The sequence below is a fragment of the Arachis hypogaea genome, chromosome 5, assembly GCF_003086295.3.
Source record: "Arachis hypogaea cultivar Tifrunner chromosome 5, arahy.Tifrunner.gnm2.J5K5, whole genome shotgun sequence".
In the NCBI taxonomy this organism is placed as follows: Eukaryota; Viridiplantae; Streptophyta; class Magnoliopsida; order Fabales; family Fabaceae; genus Arachis; species Arachis hypogaea.
Window position 1 is genome coordinate 33,602,762 of NC_092040.1, and position 22,998 is coordinate 33,625,759.

Here is a 22,998-nt window from a genome sequence, read left to right on the forward strand (position 1 = left end):
CAAATAAAACGGCGGTTTTGGGAAGGTTAAAACGGCGGTTCAAACCGCCGTTATTTCCAAGGTAAAAATGGCATTTTCAATTGGTTAAAATGGCATTTTTGAACCGCCATTTTTACCTAATAAAGTGAGCGTTTTTATTGGTTAAAACGGCATTTTTGAACCGCCATTTTTACCCTAACAGTGATGTTTTTATTGGTTAAAACGGCATTTAAAACCGCCGTTTTTACCGGGTTAAAATGGCGTTTCATATTGATTAAAATGGCAATTACAATCTACCCTTTTTACCTAATAAAAGTGACATTTTTTTATCTTTTAAAATGCAATTTTTACTGTTGTTCTTATCGTGCAAAAAAATAATTTTTTTATTAAATTCCACAATAACAAAATCATAATCCATGGACAAAATATTATATAACTCAAAGTATTAAACATAATATATGATTTTTTAGTATTGCGAATCAAAAGTAACAACTCCTATACAAAGTATCAAACTAAGAAATATTGTTAGTTCTATTAGATTGGGAGTTTTCCTAGAGATGCTCAAAAAGTTTGCTTCAGGCCCTTCCAACATTTTCATTGTTCATGTCCGTGTAAATAAATATTACCTGTAAAAGAAAATTAAACATTAGAAATAAATAGTTGCTCAAATAAATAGCCATTTTGAAGAAGAGAAAACTAAACCAGCAGTCTCACAAGAAATATGCTATTTGATAAGAATTCATTATTAATTAGGAGTAGCTATCTTTTAACCTCTTTGGCTCCATCTTATTTCTATCCTTCTCTTAGCTTTCTCAAAGTTTAGAAACTCACTCTGCAAGGCACTCAATTACTATCTACTCCACTAACAGTATTAATAATAAATCAAATACAACTAACTAACTATCTAGAGAGAGATAAATACTAATAATTAGTACCTGAGCTACATAATAAGAACTCATTCTTTTTTGCTTCCTTCTGCGCCGCTTCTCTTCCGCTGCATCTTTCTGAATTCCTCCCTTTCTTAATTGTCAGTGATTTTGCCAACCCATTGAACATTGAAGAAAGACGACCCATCAAAACTTTTGAAGAAATTAGTAATGTTACTGTTGAGCCACTACTTTTCAACTGTTAAAAGATTCTTCCCGTTGTAACAGTTTTTGAGGCTCTGAACAACGAAAATTTAACTCGGATTAGAAATTCAACACTTAAAGGGAGAGAAAATTTAAATGCATATATATATATATATATATATATATATATATATATATATGCTAATGATGTAAAAAAAAAGGAAAAAAAAAGAAATCTACGCTTAAATCCCAGGATCTAATATAAAATATAAAAAATAATAATAAAAGAAACTATATGGTCATTCTTATGCTGATTCCAGGTTCCTTCTAGCAATGCATCTAGAATTTCAATGCATAGGAATGGAAATTAACAAAAGAGAAACTCGTAATATTTAATAACATAGCATCTGGTTATGTTTGGTTTGAAGCTAAAAGTGAAAAGCAATTCAGATGAAGTTCTGTTATTCTGAATATATATGGCATTGCTTTCAGCCATTGTCTCAAAAACCCAATTGTAGTGTGGACCATGATTTCCTCTTTGAGAAAATAGTAATGAGTATAAACCTGGAAAGATTCCGGCAAATCCATTGGCTTTCTCAATTAACTCTTCGACGGGAAGTGTGGCGATACTTGCATCTTTGTCTTGCCAAGAAGGAACTTCCTGCAGTAGCAGAGAAGATGCTTCAGATTCAGGTTCTCTTTATTATTATTATTTATATTTACAAGAAACTTGGGAACATGTACTGAAAAATTAAAGCATGAAGACTTTGATGTAAGAACCTGTCTTGAAATGGCTAGGGAACGAAGGCCTCTTTCGGCGAACTTATCAATAATGGCATGAACCTTCTTCTTAGCATCATCCCTTAGATTACACAAGTTCATGATCTATTCATCATAACAAAGAATATCATATCAGCATCAATGGAACAGGCCAAAACCTCTTACAAATCATGAACAAACTAAAAATTGTTACCTGCTCCGGAGCGCCTTTGCTGGCACAGTACCAGTTTCCATCAGCATCAATGTAAGTCAGAGAAGTTCTCTTGTCAACAGGATTGAAAGGTAAAAAGTGAACATATCTGATTCTAGCCCTTGCCTGCAGCACAAGGCATATACATGTTCAATTTTTGGCACGATTTTCAAATAATGAAATCAAGGACAAAAATTAAGGACACTAAGCTTTATGAAAGAAGTTAAACCTCTTTGGGATCTGCAAGCATTCCAACAATAGCAGCATCAATGGCATCCTGGTTTTTCGGTGCCATTCCAACAATAGTAGGCATAGCAGCATCAATGGTTGTTGCATAGAAGAGCGAGCTATGATGACTGCTCACCGAAGGAGGAGGGAATGCCAGGCTCACCCGCTTCCACCGTGCTGTTGTAACCCTAGAGTCAAAGAAACCCCATTGAAACCCTGCTGTTGCTGCTGCTGCTGGATATATGAAGAGAAATCAAGCTCCACCGATCCAAATGTGTCCATCACTCAATCTATGTCTTGGCTCAACTTATATTATATAATTGGAAGTGACAAGAGGTCAAAAGGAGGCCTAAAGATAAGGATGATATGATGCATATATATATGGCTTTATTATTCCTTGGGGAAGATGACTTCCCTTTTTTGTAATTGGCTTCACTTTAGTTACCAACATAATACAATCGCTGAATTCATTCGAATCTATATATTAAGACAAACTAAGATGAATGAATGCATTATTAGTTGCAATCATGTCAGTTACGTTGTTACCTTTTTGTATTATAAGACAAGCAAAAAGCAAATAAGCAATGCATACTTTAGAAAAAAACAAACAGCGCACACAGAGAATTCTACTTCATTCATTAATCATTCATACCCTGAATCTCTCTAAATAATTTGCTCAGAAACTGATTGCCAAATGGTCACACGGGACCTTAGCTTGTTGGTCACAATTCCCATAATTTATTTCATTTGCAATAAGCTATAATCTTCATGCAAAAATTACTTGATGTCTTCATCAGCTACTTTGATTTTATCGAAATCACAATATTATATTAAGTAATGGATAAGGCAACTAATTATGAGTGGGAGCGCTTAGGCAGGGCATGGCCAATATGAATGTACTTAATTTCTAGGGCTAAATAATTATTCCTAATGAGAAGGCACAAGTGATGAAAGCCTATAACTAATAAAGATGGAGCTACCTACTGATAATAATGAGCGGGAAAAGAAGCTTTCTTCTTCCGATCCAAATGTGTCCATCACTCGCCCCAAGCATTCTTCTTCCTCTAGACGAACCCTTGCGTTGATAAACCACTTTGAAACCTGCTTCATTCATTTCCAGACATATATTTACATTTTAATTGACAAAGAATCCCCAATACAATCCCATCAACCGAACCGTCAAAAAGTTAGCTAGCTAGGGACCTCATTGGGGTTGATTTGCATTGATAGATACTAATAATTCACATAACGGAATAAAGACCGTTTGACTTGCAACTTTTTTTTCCATAGAAAACACATACGCACATACCTCAAAGGTAGAAAGTGTCACATATTTGATATTTGACACAGAACACATAAATCCAACAGTCTAATTAATCACCTTTTCAAGTTTTAACTAATCTGACACTAGTAGAGCCACATTAAAACAGCAATGAACAGATGATGATGAAACAATTTAGTTACAGTCAATTTTGAAATAGTTGAGATTGTCTTTGGTTTCACCATCAATCTCTTTCAATCAATTTCTAGAGTGTTTTTCTCTTTTCTTTTATGGAAATTGAACAACAAAATAAAGCATATACATGTCGAGAATAAAGAACAAGAAACATTTTGACTACTATGCTGAGATTCAAACCAAATTAATTAAATTTGTTCATCTAATCTAAGGCAAGCCTAAGACAATCGATTAGAATGAAATATTTTCAAGAGAACAAAGGGAAATAGGGAGAAGAACCTACTCGTGAGTCTGTCGGAGGAGAAACTCGCAGCTCAATAGCTCGATGGACTGTTAGGATTTGGTTGAATTAGTCCCACATTGCTTAGGATAGCAAATGGAGTGGGTGGCCTAGGCTATAAATATGAGGCTAAGTTCTCCATTTGTTTTTGCACCAGTCAGAAACACTTTAAGCTTGTATCTGATTTTTCTTTTCCTCTGTACTCTTTGATTAGAGAGTGTTGTGAGGTGTAGTTAGATATTTGCTTTGAAAGAGTGTGGGTGTACTGGGGTGCCGGTGAGAGAAAGAAGTCTATGTGTTGTAACAATTTTCACATAGTGATATTCTCTGGTTGTCATTTGACAACGGCCGTGGTTTTTTCTCCGGTAATTGGAGTTTCCACGTTAAATTCTTGTGTTGTGATTGTGTCTATTTTATTTCTCTGTCAAAGGTGTTTTCTCAAGGGGGAATTGTGTCTTATTCCCAACAAGTGGTATCAGAGCTTCGGTTCGGTGGGATTTATTCTTAGTATGCTCTGTGGTTGCAGCCTAGTCTGACCTTCCACATCAGAAAAGAATTTTGTCCTGTGGCTTGAGGTTGATCTTTGGTTGCTGTTGTTGTTGCTGGAAGGCAGTGTGACTCTGTGAGAGTGCAGTTTGGAAAAGGTTCTGGCTAAGGAAAGACTTGGTATTTAAGTGTGTCCATTGTGACCCACCTCTCTTTCCTGGGGACCCTTCCTAGTGCACGGTCTACAGTTGAGTTATAATATTCCAGTATACGGTTGCAACAATGTCAGGATATTCAAGTGCTGTGAAGCTTGAAATAGAGAAATTTGATGGAAGAATCAATTTTGGCTTGTGGCAAGTACAAGTCAAGGATGTGTTGATACAATCAGGTTTGCACAAGGCGTTGAAGGAGAAGATCTCTGGTTGCTCTCTCTATGAGAGAAGATGATGTTCTCTAGAAGACAAGAAGTATCCTCATGGTATTACCGCACTGCCATGGATAAGGATGAGTTGTGGCAATCAGGTCCACAATTGCACACGGGCATTGGTTGGCGTTGAGATGCAAGGTGTGTGGCGGAGTTAGGTCGATGGCTGAAGAACTTCCAGGAAAAGCCAATTTGGAAGTTGCACCATGAATTTTCAGCAAGGTTTCGATCTGTACCAAGGCGAAATTCTTGGAGTGGTCTAATTCCAAGTGAGTATACTTTCATGGTGGAGTATGATAGTTCTCTGAACTATGATTGTCGGTATAGACAATGGCAGCAAAGAATTGTCGGTGTTGACAATGGAAGCTGAAGATGTGTGACTATTTCAATCAAGGTGGAGATTGTTAGGATTTGGTTGAATTAGTCCCACATTGCTTAGGATAGCAAATGGAGTGGGTGGCCTAGGCTATAAATATGAGGCTAAGTTCTCCATTTGTTTTTGCACCAGTCAGAAACACTTTAAGCTTGTATCTGATTTTTCTTTTCCTCTGTACTCTTTGATTAGAGAGTGTTGTGAGGTGTAGTTAGATATTTGCTTTGAAAGAGTGTGGGTGTACTGGGGTGCCGGTGAGAGAAAGAAGTCTATGTGTTGTAACAATTTTCACATAGTGATATTCTCTGGTTGTCATTTGACAACGGCCGTGGTTTTTTCTCCGGTAATTGGAGTTTCCACGTTAAATTCTTGTGTTGTGATTGTGTCTATTTTATTTCTCTGTCAAAGGTGTTTTCTCAAGGGGGAATTGTGTCTTATTCCCAACATGGACGAGATTTCCGCCGCAGGAGAACGCCGTAGGAGGAGATCGCCGCTGGAGGAGAAGTCGCTGGAAGAGAGATCGCAGGAGGAGACTTTGCCGAAGGAGACCGTCACTAGAGAAGACGTCGCAGAAGGAGGTCACCGCTGGAGGAGACGTTGCCGGAGGAGACCGTCGGTGGAGGAGACGTCACTGGCAGGAGGAGATCATCGCAGGAGGAGATCGCCATTGGAGAAGACGTTGCAAGAGGAGGTCGCCGCTGGAGGAGACTTCGCCGGAGGAGGTCGTCGCTTGAGAGGATTGTCGCCGGAGGAGAGATCGTGACAGAGGAGATCGCAGTGGCAGAGCTTCAAGATTTCTCTCACAGTGGCCGCGTTTCAATGTAGGAATGAGGAGGGGTTAATTTAGGGTTGGGCATTTTATACAAGTTGATAATGGCGTTTTAAAACCGCCAGAATCCAAAACAACCGCTGTTAATTACAAATTAATTACGGCAACAGTAAGAAATGACATAATATTCAAATATTAGGGCGTTTTTATACAACCCCCATATTATTCATGCCATTTTATATCATTTTTTTTGTAGTGTGTGGTAGGATCTTTTACCTTCTCCATCTTCTTCTCCTAACAAGAATTTTTTTTATCTGTTCAAATTTTCTTTACGAGTCTTCTTCATTGATGGAGTGCAATATATAAATGCAAAACGGAAGATGAAAGATGAAATTAGGAGATATAAGGTTTTCTAATTGTAGTTTAAAATTAATTGTTCTAGGCTGAAAGGAACCGAAGTGAAGAAAAAAAATGTTATAACTCAACTTTAATTAAAATCCTTTTACATTCTGCATATTTTCCCCCCTTCCGTATAGAAAAAATATCACAACAAAATCTTTACAATAACCCTACAGTTAGTTCACTCTTCAAATCATCATAATCCTCTTCTAAAACTTTTAAGACAGATCAGACATCATTGTTAGTAAAAAAAAAAAATGTATAAATTCATAATGTAGGAAAAATGAAGAAAAAAAAAAGAGGGATATAGGCACACACTACTGAATTAACAACCACAACAACAGAAACGGTTTCCATCAGTGGCAAATTTATTCGTTTCCTAGTTGCTGTTGTTCGAGCAACAATAGCACTGTGGCAAAAATAACGATGGTAGTGGTATTGTTGGTGGCAGTGGTGGTGGACGAATATTTTTTGTGATGAAGAGAAAAATAGTTGTGTGAACACATTATAGAAGGAGAAAAAAAAGTTGACCAACATAATTTTTGATGAGATGAGAAAATGGGTGATGGTGAATGGTGCAAGGAAAATGTAGTAGGTACCATGGCTAGGGATTTTTGGATTTGAAGGAGAAAGAAAACACTATCCAGTAAGGAAAAATTTAGTCTGCTCTCCTGTATGTGAATGCTTTCTATTGAGGTGAAATTAAATTTTAAAAAATATAAAAAGGCCATAATCAATTTATCAATTGGATAATAAAAAAATTAAATGAACCGCATGTTTAAAGAAAATGTGATATTTGTTGTGCCTATTATAATTAAGGTTATTAAACATATTTTTTTTAGTTCTTAATTTTTTAATATTAATATTGTTCACCTTTAATATGAATTATAGTTTAATTTTAGAAAGATTAAAATGTTGATTTAAATTCATTTTAAAAGATTCGTTTAACATTACCTTTAAAAAGAATAAAATACCTTATAAGATTACTAAAAATTGTTTAGTTGTATTAAAAATTAAAAATTTCATTTTGATTTTGATTTTAGAAAGAATAAAATATTTTTTTATTTAGCTTTTTAAAAACCTAAATAACCTTCTATGAATAATTTCAAACTGACAAAAAAATTATGTTTGTTTATAACAAAATATTATTTTATTTGTTTTCAAATAATTCATCACTAGAAATGAACTATTATATTCGAAGTTAATCAATACAAAATAACAATTGAATTGATTTAAAAATTGATATATTAATCTAACATTTATATTTATATTTTTATTTATTAGACAAATTTTTATCACCACTTATATTCGCAACGAGTTAGTGTGGTCGTCTAAAATGACTGGACTAATCCACCCAGCAAACAAAGAGGTCGAGGCAGCCTACCGAATCTATATTAATACCTAAAGGAAAATAATGACTTTTAAACATTTGAAGACATCGAATAATTTCAATTTGAGAGATTTGAGTTTAGTTATAATATAATTCTACAGGATTTATAAGTTAATTCAATTCCTATTTTGTTGTGTATCTCAAACAAAAAAAAAAAAATTTGATTCCTAAATCAAATCAAGTTCAAATTCATGGGATTTCAATCAAAATCAACTATTAAAATGTATTGAATAATTTTTCGTATATTGAACAAAAAATTAATGCTAAAAATGTAGTTCAGATCTTAAAAAGAACTAATAAAGTATTTTAGTCTTTTAAATATTCAATTCCAAATTTATAACTTTTTATACAATTAAATATCCTTAATCCTAAACATGTTTTTTTCGTCTTTTTAAAAAGTTTTTTTTTATTTTTTTAAAAATTAATTTTTTTTAAATTTCAAATTTTTAATAGAATCGATTATTGTTTTTTTAAATAAAATGGTATTCTTATTATTACATATTTACAAGCATTATTTTTTATTTATTGTTTTTCATAGTCTTCTATTCTTCCAAAAGATTCCTAACTTCTATGACATACCCATCCTGCCAACAAATGAACAAGAATTGTTGTCTTATGGTTGGTATTTTTCCCTTCAATTCAACCTGATGATAAAAAAAAATCCACACTACAAAAAAATATTGGATAGTGTCGGATTTACTGTTCAATTCATCAAATAAATCTGTCGCTAAAATGATTACTGTCAGATTTACTATCGTTCTTGGATTGACGGTATAAATGTCGCTGAAAACTACTTACGACGGATTTATTTTGTCTGACGTTAATTACCAACGGATTTTTTGTCAGTCTTTTCAATAGATTTAGCGAGATTGTGTTGATGGTCTTTTTAAATTTCACGTGTTTAGACACCAAGTTATCACTGGATTTATCCGATGATAAATTCAACAGTAATGTTAATTTTATTTTTTAAATTTTTTAGCACAATTAAGCCATAATTAGTAGACTCTTGTTAACAAAATTGTTAGCAGAAATTTAAAGTTGCCAGAAATTAACAAATTATTTCATTAAAAAATAAATTGTCAAAATAAAATAAAATGTAGAATACAATGAAGTAGACAAAAAAAATACATAAAATCCTAAACCCTACAAATCCCGGTAATCTTTGTCGTCATCGCCGACGCTGTGGTTCCTCTGCTGAGGTGGCGGAGTAGGTGCTGCCGTTGGTGCCTCACCAGCAGTGCTGCCGCTAGAACCAGCAGCGCCACTGCCTCGAGCGCATTTGATGGCTTTACTCCTCCATCTGTTGTCTCAACCGATCGAGCTGTTCTAACTCCTTCGTCAGGTTCGAGCTGACAGCAATGCGTGCAAGAATCTTTCGATACCTCCGCTCAGACTGCTCCACTTGCTGGTGAAGCTCCTGTGTTAACTTTTGCATCTCCTTCCTCAAGTCGACAATTTCATGGGGATCAGCAGGGCTGGTAGCAGAGACAGAGGCAGAGGAAGTCACCAACGCGGAGGAGCGGAGGCCACTGGCAAAGAACAATCCCAACCCGAAGCGGTGATTCTTGTAAGGTTCAGAGGCGGTCTCTTGCCAAATCCTATTAGGATCCACCGCTGAGGTCTCGGAGTCGGCTTCATCAGCCCCACTAGGTGGCTGATGTTGTAAGATCCATAATTTTCAAAAAAATATTATCATGAGTTAATTTCAATTCATTTATTTATTAAAGACTTTATTTTTAAAAATTATTTTATTAAAAGTAATTAAATCAATTTTTGACAATTAAATTAAAAATTTTACTTAATATTATAATTATTGAATAATTTTCTATATTTAAATTAGGCAGGTAAATATTTGTAAAAGAATAAGAATTTTATACAATTTAATTAAAAAATAGAGATTCTAGAATTTAATACTTTAATTTTATAAACAAAGAAAATTAATTATATTAAACTTAATTTTAAATTAAAATATTTGATTAAAAGTTAATTAATAAATTAATAATCAAATAACATTTTCCAAATAAATTTAAAGAATTAAATTAAATTTTTAATTATTACTCTATACCCTTAATTTTATTAAAATTACCTAAACTACCCTAATCCTAACTCTCTACCCCACTGCCACTCACCCCCTTTCCCAAACCTAAACCTAACTGCAAGGGAAACAAAAGCGGCAAAAGAAAGAAAATGGGAAAACGGGAAGAAGAGGAAGAACGGAGTGGGGGCAGGGAAATCAAGAAAAGAAAGAAAATAAAAAAAAAGAAGGGAATGAAAGAAAGAAAGAAGGAAACAGGGAAGGGAGATCCGAGAGAGGGGAGCGCCGGTGGAGGTGTCGTGCCATCATCGCGGATCGCCGCTGCCGCTGCATCCTGCTGCTTGCGCCGCCGCCGCCGTCCAGGAAGCTGCCGCTTCTGCTCGCCGTCGCTGTTGAGACCGCGAAGAGAGATGGCTCGCGATTGAAGGGAGGTCGCAGGCTTGGAACCGCCGCGCCTTCATCGCCTCTGTTCGCCTTTCCTGTCACAGCCACCGTCCCCGCCGCGAAGTCCGTCGCCGTTGCTGCAGATGTCAGCGCCGTCGTCCATGGGTGAGGCAGAGGAGAGAGATCCGGGAGGAAGGGAGGATCGGGACTTGTCCAGCCACCGCGCACAGTTGCCGCTCCTATCGCCGACCATCCTCATCAAATTCGCCACCTTCGAAGCTTCTGGCCGCCACTTCTGGCCGCACCTCTGCCGCCGGAGAGCGCTGCTGCCACGGAAAACCGCCTTTGAAGCCTGTGTATGTTAGAAACTGCCGCCGAAACCCCTGTCTTCTTGGTAAGCACTTTGTTTCTGAAACTTCTTGAAATCAATGTTCTGTTGCAATCTGTTGGAGATTCTGATATGCTGGTACCGTAGGTTTGGGTTCCGGTATTTGCGCGTCGAAATTAAGGTTGTTATTGAACCACCGGAGATTCGGGGAGTGCCGGAGCTGCCGTCTGATCGGTTCAGAGGGTCATTGTTGCTTTGTTTCTCGTGGTGAGGTTATTTGATTCTGTTTCAATTTATCGTAAATGTTCCATTACTAATTTTGTTCTATTCCGCTCAATATCAATTTCGCTTTAAATTCCAATTTATGTCAGAAAAGTGTTGTTGCCGCGATTCTTGATGCCGCTGTTGATATTGTCTGAAAATAAACAAGGTTGCTGTTGCTGCTGTAAAATTGAAAATAAACAAAAGAGGAATTGATGAGTCTAACTACTGAGCTTTGACTAAATCGAGGTAGGGATTTTTCTTAAAATCTAATTTATATTACAGAGTTGTGATAACTAGATATTAATGTGAGAGAACATATGTCTGTGATTATGATTGTCTTCTAAATGTGGTTGTTTGCTGGACTGAATGACTGATTGCTTGATTGCTTGAGTAGTTTGTGATTGCTGTAAAGAAATTAGTTTGAAAGGTTATTTAGTTGATTATTATGAAAAATGGCTTTTCTTGGTTTTGAAGTTATTTTCATTAATGTAAAGGAATTGGCCTTGGAAATGATTTGGAATATGAAACTGGATTAACTTTGAGTTAGTGACTTTATAAATGATTTAGTATTTGAACTGGTTTGATTTTAAAAGAGATTTACTATTGGCATTGATTCGCTTGAAAACAACGATATTGGAACTGGTTGAATTTTGAAAATGAATGAGATTTGGAAATGGTTGAGAAAGGGTTTGAGAAATGATTAGATGGGACCCGAAAAGGGTGGTAGGGTCCGAGTTTTAGAGAAGATGCTGCCGAAATTTTATAAAATTAGAAGCTTCACATGAAGTTATTTTTTAAAGAAGGTTTAATTTTAAGTATTATATGATTTGAGATTACTTCATTTATCAAAGGAAAAGTTATGTTTTGGATTGAGAATTGTTAGTAAATGGAATGAAAAGAAGGATGATGAGGATTTCTTTGAAATATGGTTTTTGAATGAATTTGGAAATGAGAATTGGATTGATGAATGATTATGATGTTGAGAATAATGAGAATGTTACATGAAGGTTAATGTCATGGCTTGATAAATGATTATATACTGATTATGAAAATGAAATGGCTTATGAATGAAATATCTGAGATACGAGGTTCCCTGGATTAAGTACTGTGGCTTGCCACCACGTGTACCAAGTTGAAAACTCGATACTCTGTTGATCCTACGACGTAAGTGTGACCGGGCACTATATAAAGTCCCGGGAATGTTACCCCCATTGAGCAATATTGATTATTTGAGAAAAAACTATGCATAGACTCTTGGGGATGCACGTCGGGGGACAGTCTAAGGACAATTCAGACTTGTCGGGTTGGCTGGATAACCGACAGATGAGCCTCATCAGCCATAGGACAGGCATGCATCATATGCATTTGTATGCTTTGCTTGGGCTTGAACTTGTTTTGGTTTGCCTAATTGCTAAACTGTTCCTAACTGTTACTTGAACTATTTACTGTAACTGCTTCCTACTTGTGTTTTACTTGTCTGTCTTGCCTGTGTTTGTCCTGGCGTGTTACATTTGAGAATGGACTTTGATACTGAATTAATGATTATGTGGTTGGTTTCTGATTGAGATTTGCTTATGTAAAAAGAAAGACCTTGGATTTCTGAAAGATTAAACATGGTTTCTTTAAAAAGGTTTTGAACGATTACCTATTAGTTTTTAAAAGAGTCATAAGGCAATGATAATCACTGAGATTGAAAACAGTTTTCTTATTAAATATCTTCTTATGAAAACTTTGAAACTCCGTGGTGAGACCGTGTGGTTAGGTTCTCACCCCCTACAGCTTTATCTTTTCAGGAACCGGCTGAAGAAGCATTAAGAAGAGTCCTATTGAGTTTGGTTTATATACTGTTGTGTTAATTAGATTATTTTATTCCCTCGTCTTTGTTATTACAAGTTTGTAAGAGGGACAGGAATTATATGTTTTATATGTATATTATATTATGAGTTATTATGTAAGGAGTCTTGTATATGAATCTATGCCTGTTTGTATTCTTCTTAAGATAAAGTGTTTATTTCCGATTTTCAAAGAAATAAGCGATTTAGTGTTGAGTCACAGGCTCCTATTTTAGTGTTTAGTATATAAAGTAGTCGTAATACTTCTTGCAATCAGAGTTGCGCAGCCGGAAGCGTGACTTCTGATAGTGAGGGTGTTACATTATGGTATCAGAGCGGTTCTTCCTATAGAGCTTGAGGAATGGACTGATTATGTTTCAATTGCATACTCTGAGCGTCTGTCATGTAATAGGTCTCGTTCAGATAATGAGAATTAGAGTTTTATACACATGACAGTCTATTGATTAATGCCATTAGTCATGCATTGCATAATTCCTGGTATTAAGTTTGGCCGGCTTAACACTAGTGAATTATGTACATGGAAGCACCAATGGGTTATCATAGACAATTTGCGAGTCATAGGTAATGTGAATCGCGGGTTTTGGGAACGTTATGGGAACGTTAGGAGTTAATTCTTGAGGTTACTCGGTTAAGTGTCTTAAACTCTGCGAATATCATGTATCTTGTTCCTGCTGGTATGCTCTAAGGTTTTTCTTTGCGATTCTCTATTTTGATGCAGTGTACCTTTTTAAGTTCATATTTCGAGTCATTTGTAAACAAATTGTAAATTTACTTTTCCTCTTAATTGACGATAATCACAGCCATTCTTTAAATCTTAACAAAATCGCTTTTGATTTGAAATCTACAACCTCTTTTAATTTGATATATACTTCTTTATATAAACATTGAAAGTTTCTTATACAGTTTAAAATTAATTGTTTCCAATACCTCGCCTGTTTTTTTTTACTGATTTATAGAAATATATATATACTTTAAATACAATTTGATTTTCTAATAATTTTGTTACAGTTTTTACGAATATCTTTATTTGATTATATATTTAGATATTTTAAAAAAAAAAGGTTTTTATCTCTTCCCGGTTGGTTTTTGTTTGGTAAACTTCACCTAATTTATTTTTAATTTGAATTTGATTTAACATATTACATTGTTTATATAGTTGTTCATTTAGAAAAAAAAATGTTGAACTCATGTCTTTCTTCTTGTGAATAGACCAATTTCTTTCTTAAGCTTTTCATTTCTGAGAATGTCATATTTGATTCTGAAATAGTATTTCAAAGATAATTATTTTGTATTTAATTTGGTTTTAAATTATTACTCTATCCATTTATTTATATTAAAATGCTTACTCTACCTTAACCCCAAAAATTTCCAAAACAAACTCTAACTTACCCACACCACTCCAAAACCCTAACCCGTACTACAGTCACCCATTCTTTCCTTCCTCTTCAGGCGCCAGCCCCCCTTTCTTCCAAAACTCACACCACACACAAACAGATGAAGCAGTTGCTGCTGCCATGTCTCACCATCAAAGCTCTACCACCGCCAAGTTGCTGTCGACGTCAACGCGAGGAAGAGAGAGATGCTACTGCGACCTCGCCATTCTGTCGTGGAGCCCGCACCGCCGTCTCCGAGGAGAGAAAGGGAGGAGCTACGTCCCATGGCTGCTTTCACGCTCGTCACCGCCATCCGTGGAGCACCGTCGTCGCTGTCAACCTGAGGGAGAGAGAGAGAGTTCGCAGAGGAGAGAGAGGGAGTTCTTGAGGAGAAAGAGAGAGCCCGCTGATGAGCGAATAATTTATACGCTTTTTGGCACTGTTTTTAGGTAATTTTTAGTAGGATCTAGCTACTTTTAGGGATGTTTTCATTGGTTTTTATGCTAAATTCATATTTCTGGACTTTACTATGAGTTTGTGTGTTTTTCTGTGATTTAGGTATTCTCTGGCTGAAATTGAGGGACCTGAGCAAAACTCTGATAGAAGGCTGACAAAGGACTGCTGATGCTGTTGGATTCTGACCTCCCTGCACTCGAAATAGATTTTCTGGAGCTACAGAACTCCAAATGGCACGCTCTAAATGGCGTTGGAAAGTAGACATCCAGAGCTTTCCAGAAATATATAATAGTTCAAACTTTGTTCGATATTAGATGACGCAAACTGGCGTTCAACGCCAGTTCCATGTTGCATTCTGGAGTCAAACGCCAGAAACACGTCACAAACCAGAGTTAAATGCCAAAAACACGTTACAACTTGGCGTTTAACTCCAAAAGAAGCCTCTGTACATGTAAAGCTCAAGCTCAGCCCAAGCACATACCAAGTGGGCCCCGGAAGTAGATTTCTGCATCAATCACTTATCTCTGTAACCCTAGTAGCTAGTTTTAGTATAAATAGAACTTTTTACTATTGTACTAGCGTCTTTTGACCAAATCTGAGATTTTACATCCTTGGTCACATTTGGGGGCTGGCCATTCGGCCATGCCTGGACCATCACTTATGTATTTTCAACGGTGGAGTTTCTACACACCATAGATTAAGGTGTGGAGCTCTGCTGTACCTCGAGTTTTAATGCAAAGTACTACTATCTTTTATTCAATTTGGCTTATTCTTATTCTAAGATATTTGCTGCACTTCAACATAATGAATGTGATGATCCGTGACACTCATCATCATTCTCACCTATGAACGCGTGATTGACAACCACTTCCGTTCTACCTTAGAACGAGCGAGTATCTCTTGGATTCCCTAACCAGAATCTTCATGGTATAAGCTAGAACCCTTTGGCGGCCACTCTTGAGGATCCGGAAAGTCTAAACCTTGTCTGTGGTACTCCGAGTAGGATTCAGGGATCGAATATCTGTGATGAGCTTCAAACTCGCGATTGTTGGGCGTGATGACAAACGCAAAAGAATCAATGGATTCTATTCTGACATGATCGAGAACCGACAGATGATTAGCCGTGCTGTGACAAGAGCATTTGGACCTTTTTCACTGAGAGGATGGGAAGTAGCCATTGACAACGGTGATGCCCTATATACAGCTTGTCATGGAAAGGAGTATGAAGGATTGAAAGTAAGAAAGCAATATGTTGCAGAGATTCAATAGGGACAAAGCATCTCCATACACTTATCTGAAATTCCCCCCAATGATTTACATAAGTATCTCTATCTTATTTTATGCTTTATTTATTATTAATTTTTGAAAACCATTATAAACTATTTGAATCCGCCTAACTGAGATTTACAAGATGACCATAGCTTGCTTCATACCAACAATCTCTGTGGGATCGACCCTTAATCACGTAAGGTTTATTAATTGGACGACCCAGTGCACTCGTTGGTTAGTTGTGCAGAGTTGTGACAAAGTGTAATTCACATTTGAGAGCGCTACCAAGTCTTTGGCGCCATTGTTGATGATTACAATTTCGTGCACCAAGTTTTTGGCGCCGTTGCCGGGGATTGTTCAAGTTTGGACAACTGACTGTTCATCTTGTTGCTCAGATTAGGTAATTTTTCTTTTGTTTTATTTTCAAAAAATTTTTTTACTTCTATTTTCGAAAATTATTCTAAATTTTTTAGAATGAATTCTAGAGTTTCATGGTGACATGTTGAAGCCTGGCTGGCTGTAAAGCCATGTCCAAATTCTTTTAGATTGAGGCTTCCACCTGTCAACATAAAAGGCATGTATATGGAATTGGATGAAGTATCAACTGTTGCATGCCTGATTTATATCCTAAAGCTGGCTGGCTATTAAGCCATGTTCAACTCCTAGATCGGAGCTTTAGGCTAACATTGAAAGATTCCTGGAATTCTTATTAAAAATTTTAAACTTCTTATTTTCTTTTTCCTATAAAATATCGAAAAAATAAATAAATAATAAAAAAATACAAAAAAATTAATTAATAAAATCATAAAAACCAAAAATATTTTGTGTTTCTTGTTTGAGTCTAATGTCAACTTTTAAGTTTGGTGTCAATTGCATGTTTTAAAAATTTATGTTATTTTCGAAAATTTCATGCATGGTGTTCTTCATGATCTTCAAGTTGTTCATGATAAGTCTTCTTGTTTGATCTTTAAATTTTCTTATTTTGTGTTTTTTGTTGTTTTTCATATGCATTTTTTCATTCATAGCGTCTAAGTATTAAAAATTTCTAAGTTTGGTGTCTTACATGTTTTTCTTTTCTTGAAAATTTTTCAAAAATGTCTTGATGTTCATCTTGATCTTCAAAGTGTTCTTGGTGTTCATCTTGACATTCATAGTGTTCTTGCATGCATCATGTGTTTTGATTCATAATTTTCATGTTGTGAGTCATTTTTGTTGTTTTTCTCTCTCATCATTAAAAGCTCAAAAATAAAAAAATTATCTTTTCCTTATTTTGCACATAAATTTTGAAAATTTGAGTTGACTTAGTCAAAAAAATTTTAAAACTTAGCTATTTCTTATAAGTCAAGTCAAATTTTCAATTTTAAAAATCTTATCTTTTCAAAATCTTTTTCAAAAATCAAATCTTTTTCATTTTTATCTTATGATTTTCGAAAATTTAAAATAATATTTTCAAAATCTCTTTCTTATCTTTATTTCAAAATTTCGAAAACTTTACTAACAATTAATGTGATTGATTCAAAAATTTGAAGGTTGTTACTTTCTTGTTAAGAAAGGTTCAATCTTTAAATTCTAGAGTCGTATCTTTTAGTTTCTTGTTAGTCAAGTAATCAATTTTAATTTTAAAAAAATTAAATCTTTTTCAAAATATCATTTTCAATCATATCTTTTAAAAATATCTTTCAAATCATATCTTTTTCAAAATCAGCTTCAAAATATCTTTTCTAACTTCTTATCTTTTTAAAATTGATTTTTAAATCTTTTTCAACTAACTGACTTTTTATTTGTTTTAAAATTCGTATCTTTTTCAAAACCACTTAACTACTTTCTCCTCTCTAATTTTCGAAAATTCCTCCCTCTTTTTCAAAACTTTCTTAATTAACTAATTGTTTCAAATTTTAATTTTAATTCTTCTCTTAATTTTCGAAAATCACTAACCCTTTTTCAAATTTAATTTTCGAAATTCTCTCCCTCTCATCTTCTTCTATTTATTTATTTATTTACTAACACTTCTCTTCATCTCAAGAATTCGAACCTATCTTCCCCCTTGTGTTTGGATTCTTAACTCTTTTCCTTCTTCTATTCCTTTCTTCTTCTACTAACATAAAGAAATCTCTATACTGTGACATAGAGGATTCCTCTTCATTTTCTGTTCCCTTCTTTTTCATATGAGCAGGAGCAAGGATAAGAATATTCTTGTTGAAGCAGATCCTAAACCTGAAAGGACTCTAAAGAGAAAACTAACATAAGCTAAATTACAACAATCCAGAGACAACCTTACAGAAATTTTTGAAAAGGAAGAGGAGATGGCAGCCAAAAATAATAATGCAAGGAGGATGCTTGGTGATTATACTACACCTACTTCCAAGTTTGATGGAAGAAGCATCTCAATCCCTGCCATTGGAGCAAACAATTTTGAGCTGAAACCTCAACTAGTTGCTCTAATGCAACAGAACTGCAAGTTTCATGGACTTCTATCAGAAGATCCCTATCAGTTTTTAACTGAATTCTTGTAGATCTGTGAGACTGTTAAGACTAATGGAGTAGATCCTGAAGTTTACATGCTCATGCTTTTCCCTTTTGCTGTAAGAGACAGAGCTAGAACATGGTTGGACTCACAACCTAAAGATAGCCTGGACTCCTGGGATAAGCTGGTCACGACCTTCTTGGCTAAGTTTTTTCCTCCTCAAAAGTTGAGCAAGCTTAGGGTGGATGTTCAGACCTTCAAACAAAAAGATGGTGAATCCCTCTATGAAGCTTGGGAAAGATACAAGCAGATGACCAAAAGGTGTCCTTCTGACATACTTTCAGAGTGGACTATTTTAGATATATTCTATTATGGTCTATCTGAGTTCTCTAAGATGTCAGTGAACCATTCTGTAGGTGGATCCATTCACCTAAAGAAAATGCCTACAGAAGCTCAAGAACTTATTGACATGGTTGCAAATAACCAATTTATGTACACTTCTGAGAGGAATTATGTGAATAATGAGACGCCTCAGAGGAATGAAGCTCTTGAGATTGATGCTCTGAATGCCATATTGGCTCAGAACAAAATGTTGACTCAGCAAGTCAACATGATTTCTCAAAGTCTAAATGGATGGTAAAATGCATCCAACAGTACTAAAGAGGCATCTTCTGAAGAAAAAGCTTATGATCCTGAGAACTCTGCAATAGCAGAAGTAAATTACATGGGTGAACCTTATAGAAACACCTATAATTCTTCATGGAGAAATCATCCAAATTTCTCATAGAAGGATCAACAAAAGCCTCAACAAGGCTTTAATAATGGTGGAAGAAATAGGCTCAACAATAGCAAGCCTTTTCCATCATCTTCTCAGCAACAGACAGAGAATTATGAGCAGAGCACCTCTAACTTAACAAACATAGTCTCTGATCTGTCTAAGGCCACTTTAAGTTTCATGAGTGAAACAAGGTCCTCCATCAGAAATTTGGAGGCACAAGTGGGCCAGCTAAGTAAGAAAGTCACTAAAACTCCTCCTAGTACTCTCCCAAGCAATACTGAAGAGAATCCAAAAAGAGAGTGCAAGGCCATTAACATAATCAACATGGCCGAACCTAGAGAGGAAGGAGAGGATGTGAATCCCAATGAGGAAGACCTCATGGGACGTCTCTCAAGCAAGAAGGAGTTCTCTATTGAGGACCCAAAGGAATCTGAAGGTCATATAGAGACCATAGAGATCCCATTAAACCTCCTTCTACCATTCATGAGCTCTGAAGACTATTCTTTCTTTGAAGAGGATGAAGATGTAACTGGAGAGCAAGTTGCTCAATATCTAGGAGCCATCATGAAGCTGAATGCCAAGTTGTTTGGTAATGAGATTTGGGAAGGTGAACCTCCCTTGCTCATTAGTGAACTAGATACATGGGTTCAGCAAACGTTACCTCAAAAGAAACAAGATCCTAGTAAATTCTTAATACCATGTACCATAGGCATCATGACCTTTGAGAAGGCTCTGTGTGACCTAGGGTCAGGCATAAATCTTATGCCACTCTTTGTAATGGAGAAGTTGGGGATCATTGAGGTACAGCCTGCCACATTCTCATTAGAGATGGCAGACGGATCACAAAACCAATCTTATGGATTAGTAGAGGACGTGTTAGTGAAGGTTAAAGGCCTCTACATCCCTGCTGGTTTCATAATCTTAGAAACTAGGAAGGAGGAGGATGAATGCATCATCCTTGGAAGACCATTCCTAGCCACAGCAAGAGCTGTGATAGATGTTGACAGAGGAGAGCTAGTCCTTCAATTAAATGGGGACTACCTTGTATTTAAAGCTCAAGGATATTCCTCTGCAACCATGGAGAGGAAGCATGAAAAGCTTCTCTCAATACAAAGTCAAATAGAGCCCCCACAATCAAACTCTAAGTTTGGTTTTAAAACCCCCACATTCACACTCTAAGTTTGGTGTTGGGAGTCCACAACATTGACCTGATCACCTGTGAGGCTCCATGAGAGCCCACTGTCAAGAATTAAAAACAGAATCAAAAACAGTAGAAGAAACAACACACCCTGGAGGAAGGGCTTACTGGTGTTTAAACGCCAGTAAGGAGCATCTGGCTGGCGTTCAACGCCAGAACAGAGCATGGATCTGGTGTTGAACGCTAGAAACATGCAGCAATCTGGCGTTTAAACACCAGGATTGCACCCTGAGGAAAGCTGGCATTAAACGCCAGAAGCAAGCATGGAACTGGCGTTCAACGCCAGAAACATTCTGCAGACTGGCGTTGAACGCCTAAAATAAGCATAGAGCTGGCGTTTAACGCCAGAAACAAGCATCAATCTGGCGTTAAACGCCAGGATTACATGCAGAGGGCGTTTTACACGCCTAATTGGTGCAGGGATGATAAATCCTTGACACCTCAGGATCTGTGGACCCCACAGGATCATCTCAGGATCTGTGAAACCCACAGGATCCCCACCTACCTCAACTTACCTTCTCTCTTCTTCACACAATCCAATAACACTCTTCCCCAAACACCCTTCACCAATCACCTTAATCTCTCTTCCTAATTACCCTTTCACCACTCACATCCATCCACTCTTCCCCATAAACCCCACCTACCTTCAAAAATTCAAAATCTCTTTCCCACCCAAACCCACCCTAAATGGTCGAACCTACTCTCTCTCCCTTCACTATATAAACCCCTCTATCCTTCTTCATTTTCACGCACCACAACCCTCTCTTCTTCACCTTAGTCGAAACCACACACCTTTCCCTTTCCTCCATATCCTCTTCTTCTTCTTCTTCTTCTTCTATTCTTTTCTTCTTTTGCTCGAGGGCGAGCAATATTCTAAGTTTGGTGTGGTAAAAGCATAGCTTTTTTTGTTTTTCCATAACCATTAATGGCACCTAAGGCCGGAGAAACCTCTAGAAAAGGGAAAGGGAAGACAAAAGCTTCCACCTCCGAGTCATAGGAGATGGAGAGATTCATTTCAAAAGCCCATCAAGACTATTTCTATGAAGTTGTGGCCAAGAAGAAGGTGATCCCTGAGGTCCCTTTCAAGCTCAAGAAAAATGAGTATCCGGAGATCCGACATGAGATCCAAAGAAGAGGTTGGGAAGTTCTGACCAACCCCATTCAACAAGTCAGAATCCTAATGGTTCAAGAGTTCTATGCCAATACATGGATCACTAGGAACCATGATCAAAATATGAACTCGAATCCAAAGAATTATCTTACAATGGTTCGGGGGAAATACTTAGATTTCAGTCCAGAAAATGTGAGGTTGGCATTCAACTTGCCTATGATGCAAGAAGATGCACGCCCCTACACTAGAAGGGTCAACTTTGATCAAAGGTTGGACCAAGTCCTTATAGACATATGTGTGGAAGGAGCTCAATGGAAAAGAGACTCAAAAGGCAAGCCGGTTCAATTAAGAAGACTGGACCTAAAGCCTGTAGCTAGAGGATGGTTGGAGTTCATCCAACCCTCCATCATCCCCACTAGCAACCGATCCGAAGTTACTGTGGATCGGGCCATCATGATCCATAGCATCATGATTGGAGAGGAAGTAGAAGTTCATGAAGTCATCTCTCTTGAATTCTACAAAATAGTCAAAAAGTCCTCCACCATGGCAAGGCTAGCTTTTCCTCATCTTATTTGCCATCTATGCTACTCAGCTGGAGTTATCATAGAAGGAGACATTCTCATTGAAGAGGATAATCCCATCACTAAGAAGAGGATGGAGCAAACAAGAGAGCCCATTCATGGATCTCAAGAGACACATGAGGAAGCTCATCACCAAGAAATCCCTGAGATGCCTCAAGGGATGCATTTTCCTCTAAAAAACTATTGGGAACAACTCAACACTTCTCTAGAAGACTTGAGTTATAACATGGACCAACTAAGGGTGGAACACCAAGAGCACTCCATCATTCTCCATGAGATTAGAGAAGATCAAAGAGCAATGAGGGAGGAGCAACAAAGGCAAGGAAGAGACATAGAAGAGCTCAAGAACATCATTGGACCTTCAAGGAAAAGGCACCACCATCACTAAGGTGGACTCACTCCTTGTTCTTATTTCTCTGTTTTTCGGTTTTTAATGTTTGTCTATGTTTGTGTCTTTACTACATGATCATTAGTATTTAGTAACTATGTCTTATGGCTATGAATAATTTCATGAATCCTTCACCTTTCTTAAATGAAAAATGTTTTTAATACAAAAGAACAAGAAGTACATGAGTTTCAAAATTGTCCTTGAAATTAGTTTAATTATATTGATGTGGTAACAATACTTTTTGTTTTCTGAATGAATGCTTGAATAATGCATATTTTTTATTTTGTTGTTTATGAATGTTAAAATTGTTGGCTATTGAAAGAATGATGAAAAAGAGAAATGTTATTGATGATATGAAAAATCATAAAATTGATTCTTGAAGTAAGAAAAAGCAGTGAAAAAAAGTGACGAAAAAAATTAAAATTAAAAAATTTTATATAAAAGAAAAAGAAAAAGCAAGTAGAAAAAGCCAATAGCCCTTAAAACCAAAAGGCAAGGGTAAAAAGGATCCAAGGCTTTGAGCATCAATGGATAGGAGGGCCCAAAGAAATAAATCCAGGCCTAAGCAGCTAAATCAAGCTGTCCCTAACCATGTGCTTGTGGCATGCAGGTCCAAGTGAAAAGCTTGAGACTGAGTGGTTAAAGTCGTGATCCAAAGCAAAAAGAGTGTGCTTAAAAGCTCTAGACACCTC

General features: G+C 36.4%; 1 protein-coding gene and 1 long non-coding RNA gene across 4 annotated transcripts; one reads left to right on the forward strand and one right to left on the reverse strand.

Moving 5' to 3' along the window:
- Positions 1-383: 383 nt before the first annotated feature.
- LOC112801147 (plasma membrane ATPase) lies at positions 384-4,028 on the reverse strand. Its single transcript, XM_072237059.1, has 8 exons — positions 3,987-4,028; positions 3,228-3,348; positions 2,249-2,481; positions 2,023-2,145; positions 1,830-1,934; positions 1,614-1,710; positions 915-1,144; positions 384-605 (listed from the first exon to the last, which is right to left on the reverse strand). The coding sequence occupies exons 2-7, from the start codon at positions 3,283-3,285 to the stop codon at positions 1,101-1,103; spliced, it is 660 nt and encodes a 219-aa protein (XP_072093160.1). The 5' UTR covers positions 3,286-3,348; positions 3,987-4,028; the 3' UTR covers positions 384-605; positions 915-1,100.
- A 5,891-nt stretch (positions 4,029-9,919) lies between these two features.
- LOC112801150 (uncharacterized) lies at positions 9,920-15,277 on the forward strand. 3 transcript variants are annotated; one of them, XR_003818542.2, is made up of 5 exons: positions 9,932-10,637; positions 10,719-10,838; positions 10,943-11,081; positions 14,138-14,510; positions 14,620-15,277. It is a non-coding gene; the product is annotated as an uncharacterized lncRNA (long non-coding RNA). The 3 variants fall into 3 exon arrangements; XR_003201770.3 differs by lacking the exons at positions 14,138-14,510; positions 14,620-15,277 and adding an exon at positions 12,629-12,865 and having other exon boundaries at positions 9,920-10,637; XR_003818541.2 differs by lacking the exon at positions 14,138-14,510.
- The last annotated feature ends 7,721 nt before the right edge of the window (positions 15,278-22,998 follow it).

Bases quoted from the DNA above. Each gene is read 5' to 3' on its own strand.
- LOC112801147 (XM_072237059.1), bottom strand. From the start codon at position 3,285: ATGGACACATTTGGATCGGAAGAAGAAAGCTTCTTTTCCCGCTCATTA. The intron at 1,711-1,829 runs GTTCTTACATCA...CTGCTACTGCAG, and splicing joins CCCTAGCCATTTCAAGACAG to GAAGTTCCTTCTTGGCAAGA. The intron at 1,145-1,613 runs GTTTATACTCAT...TTCGTTGTTCAG, and splicing joins ATTTGCCGGAATCTTTCCAG to AGCCTCAAAAACTGTTACAA.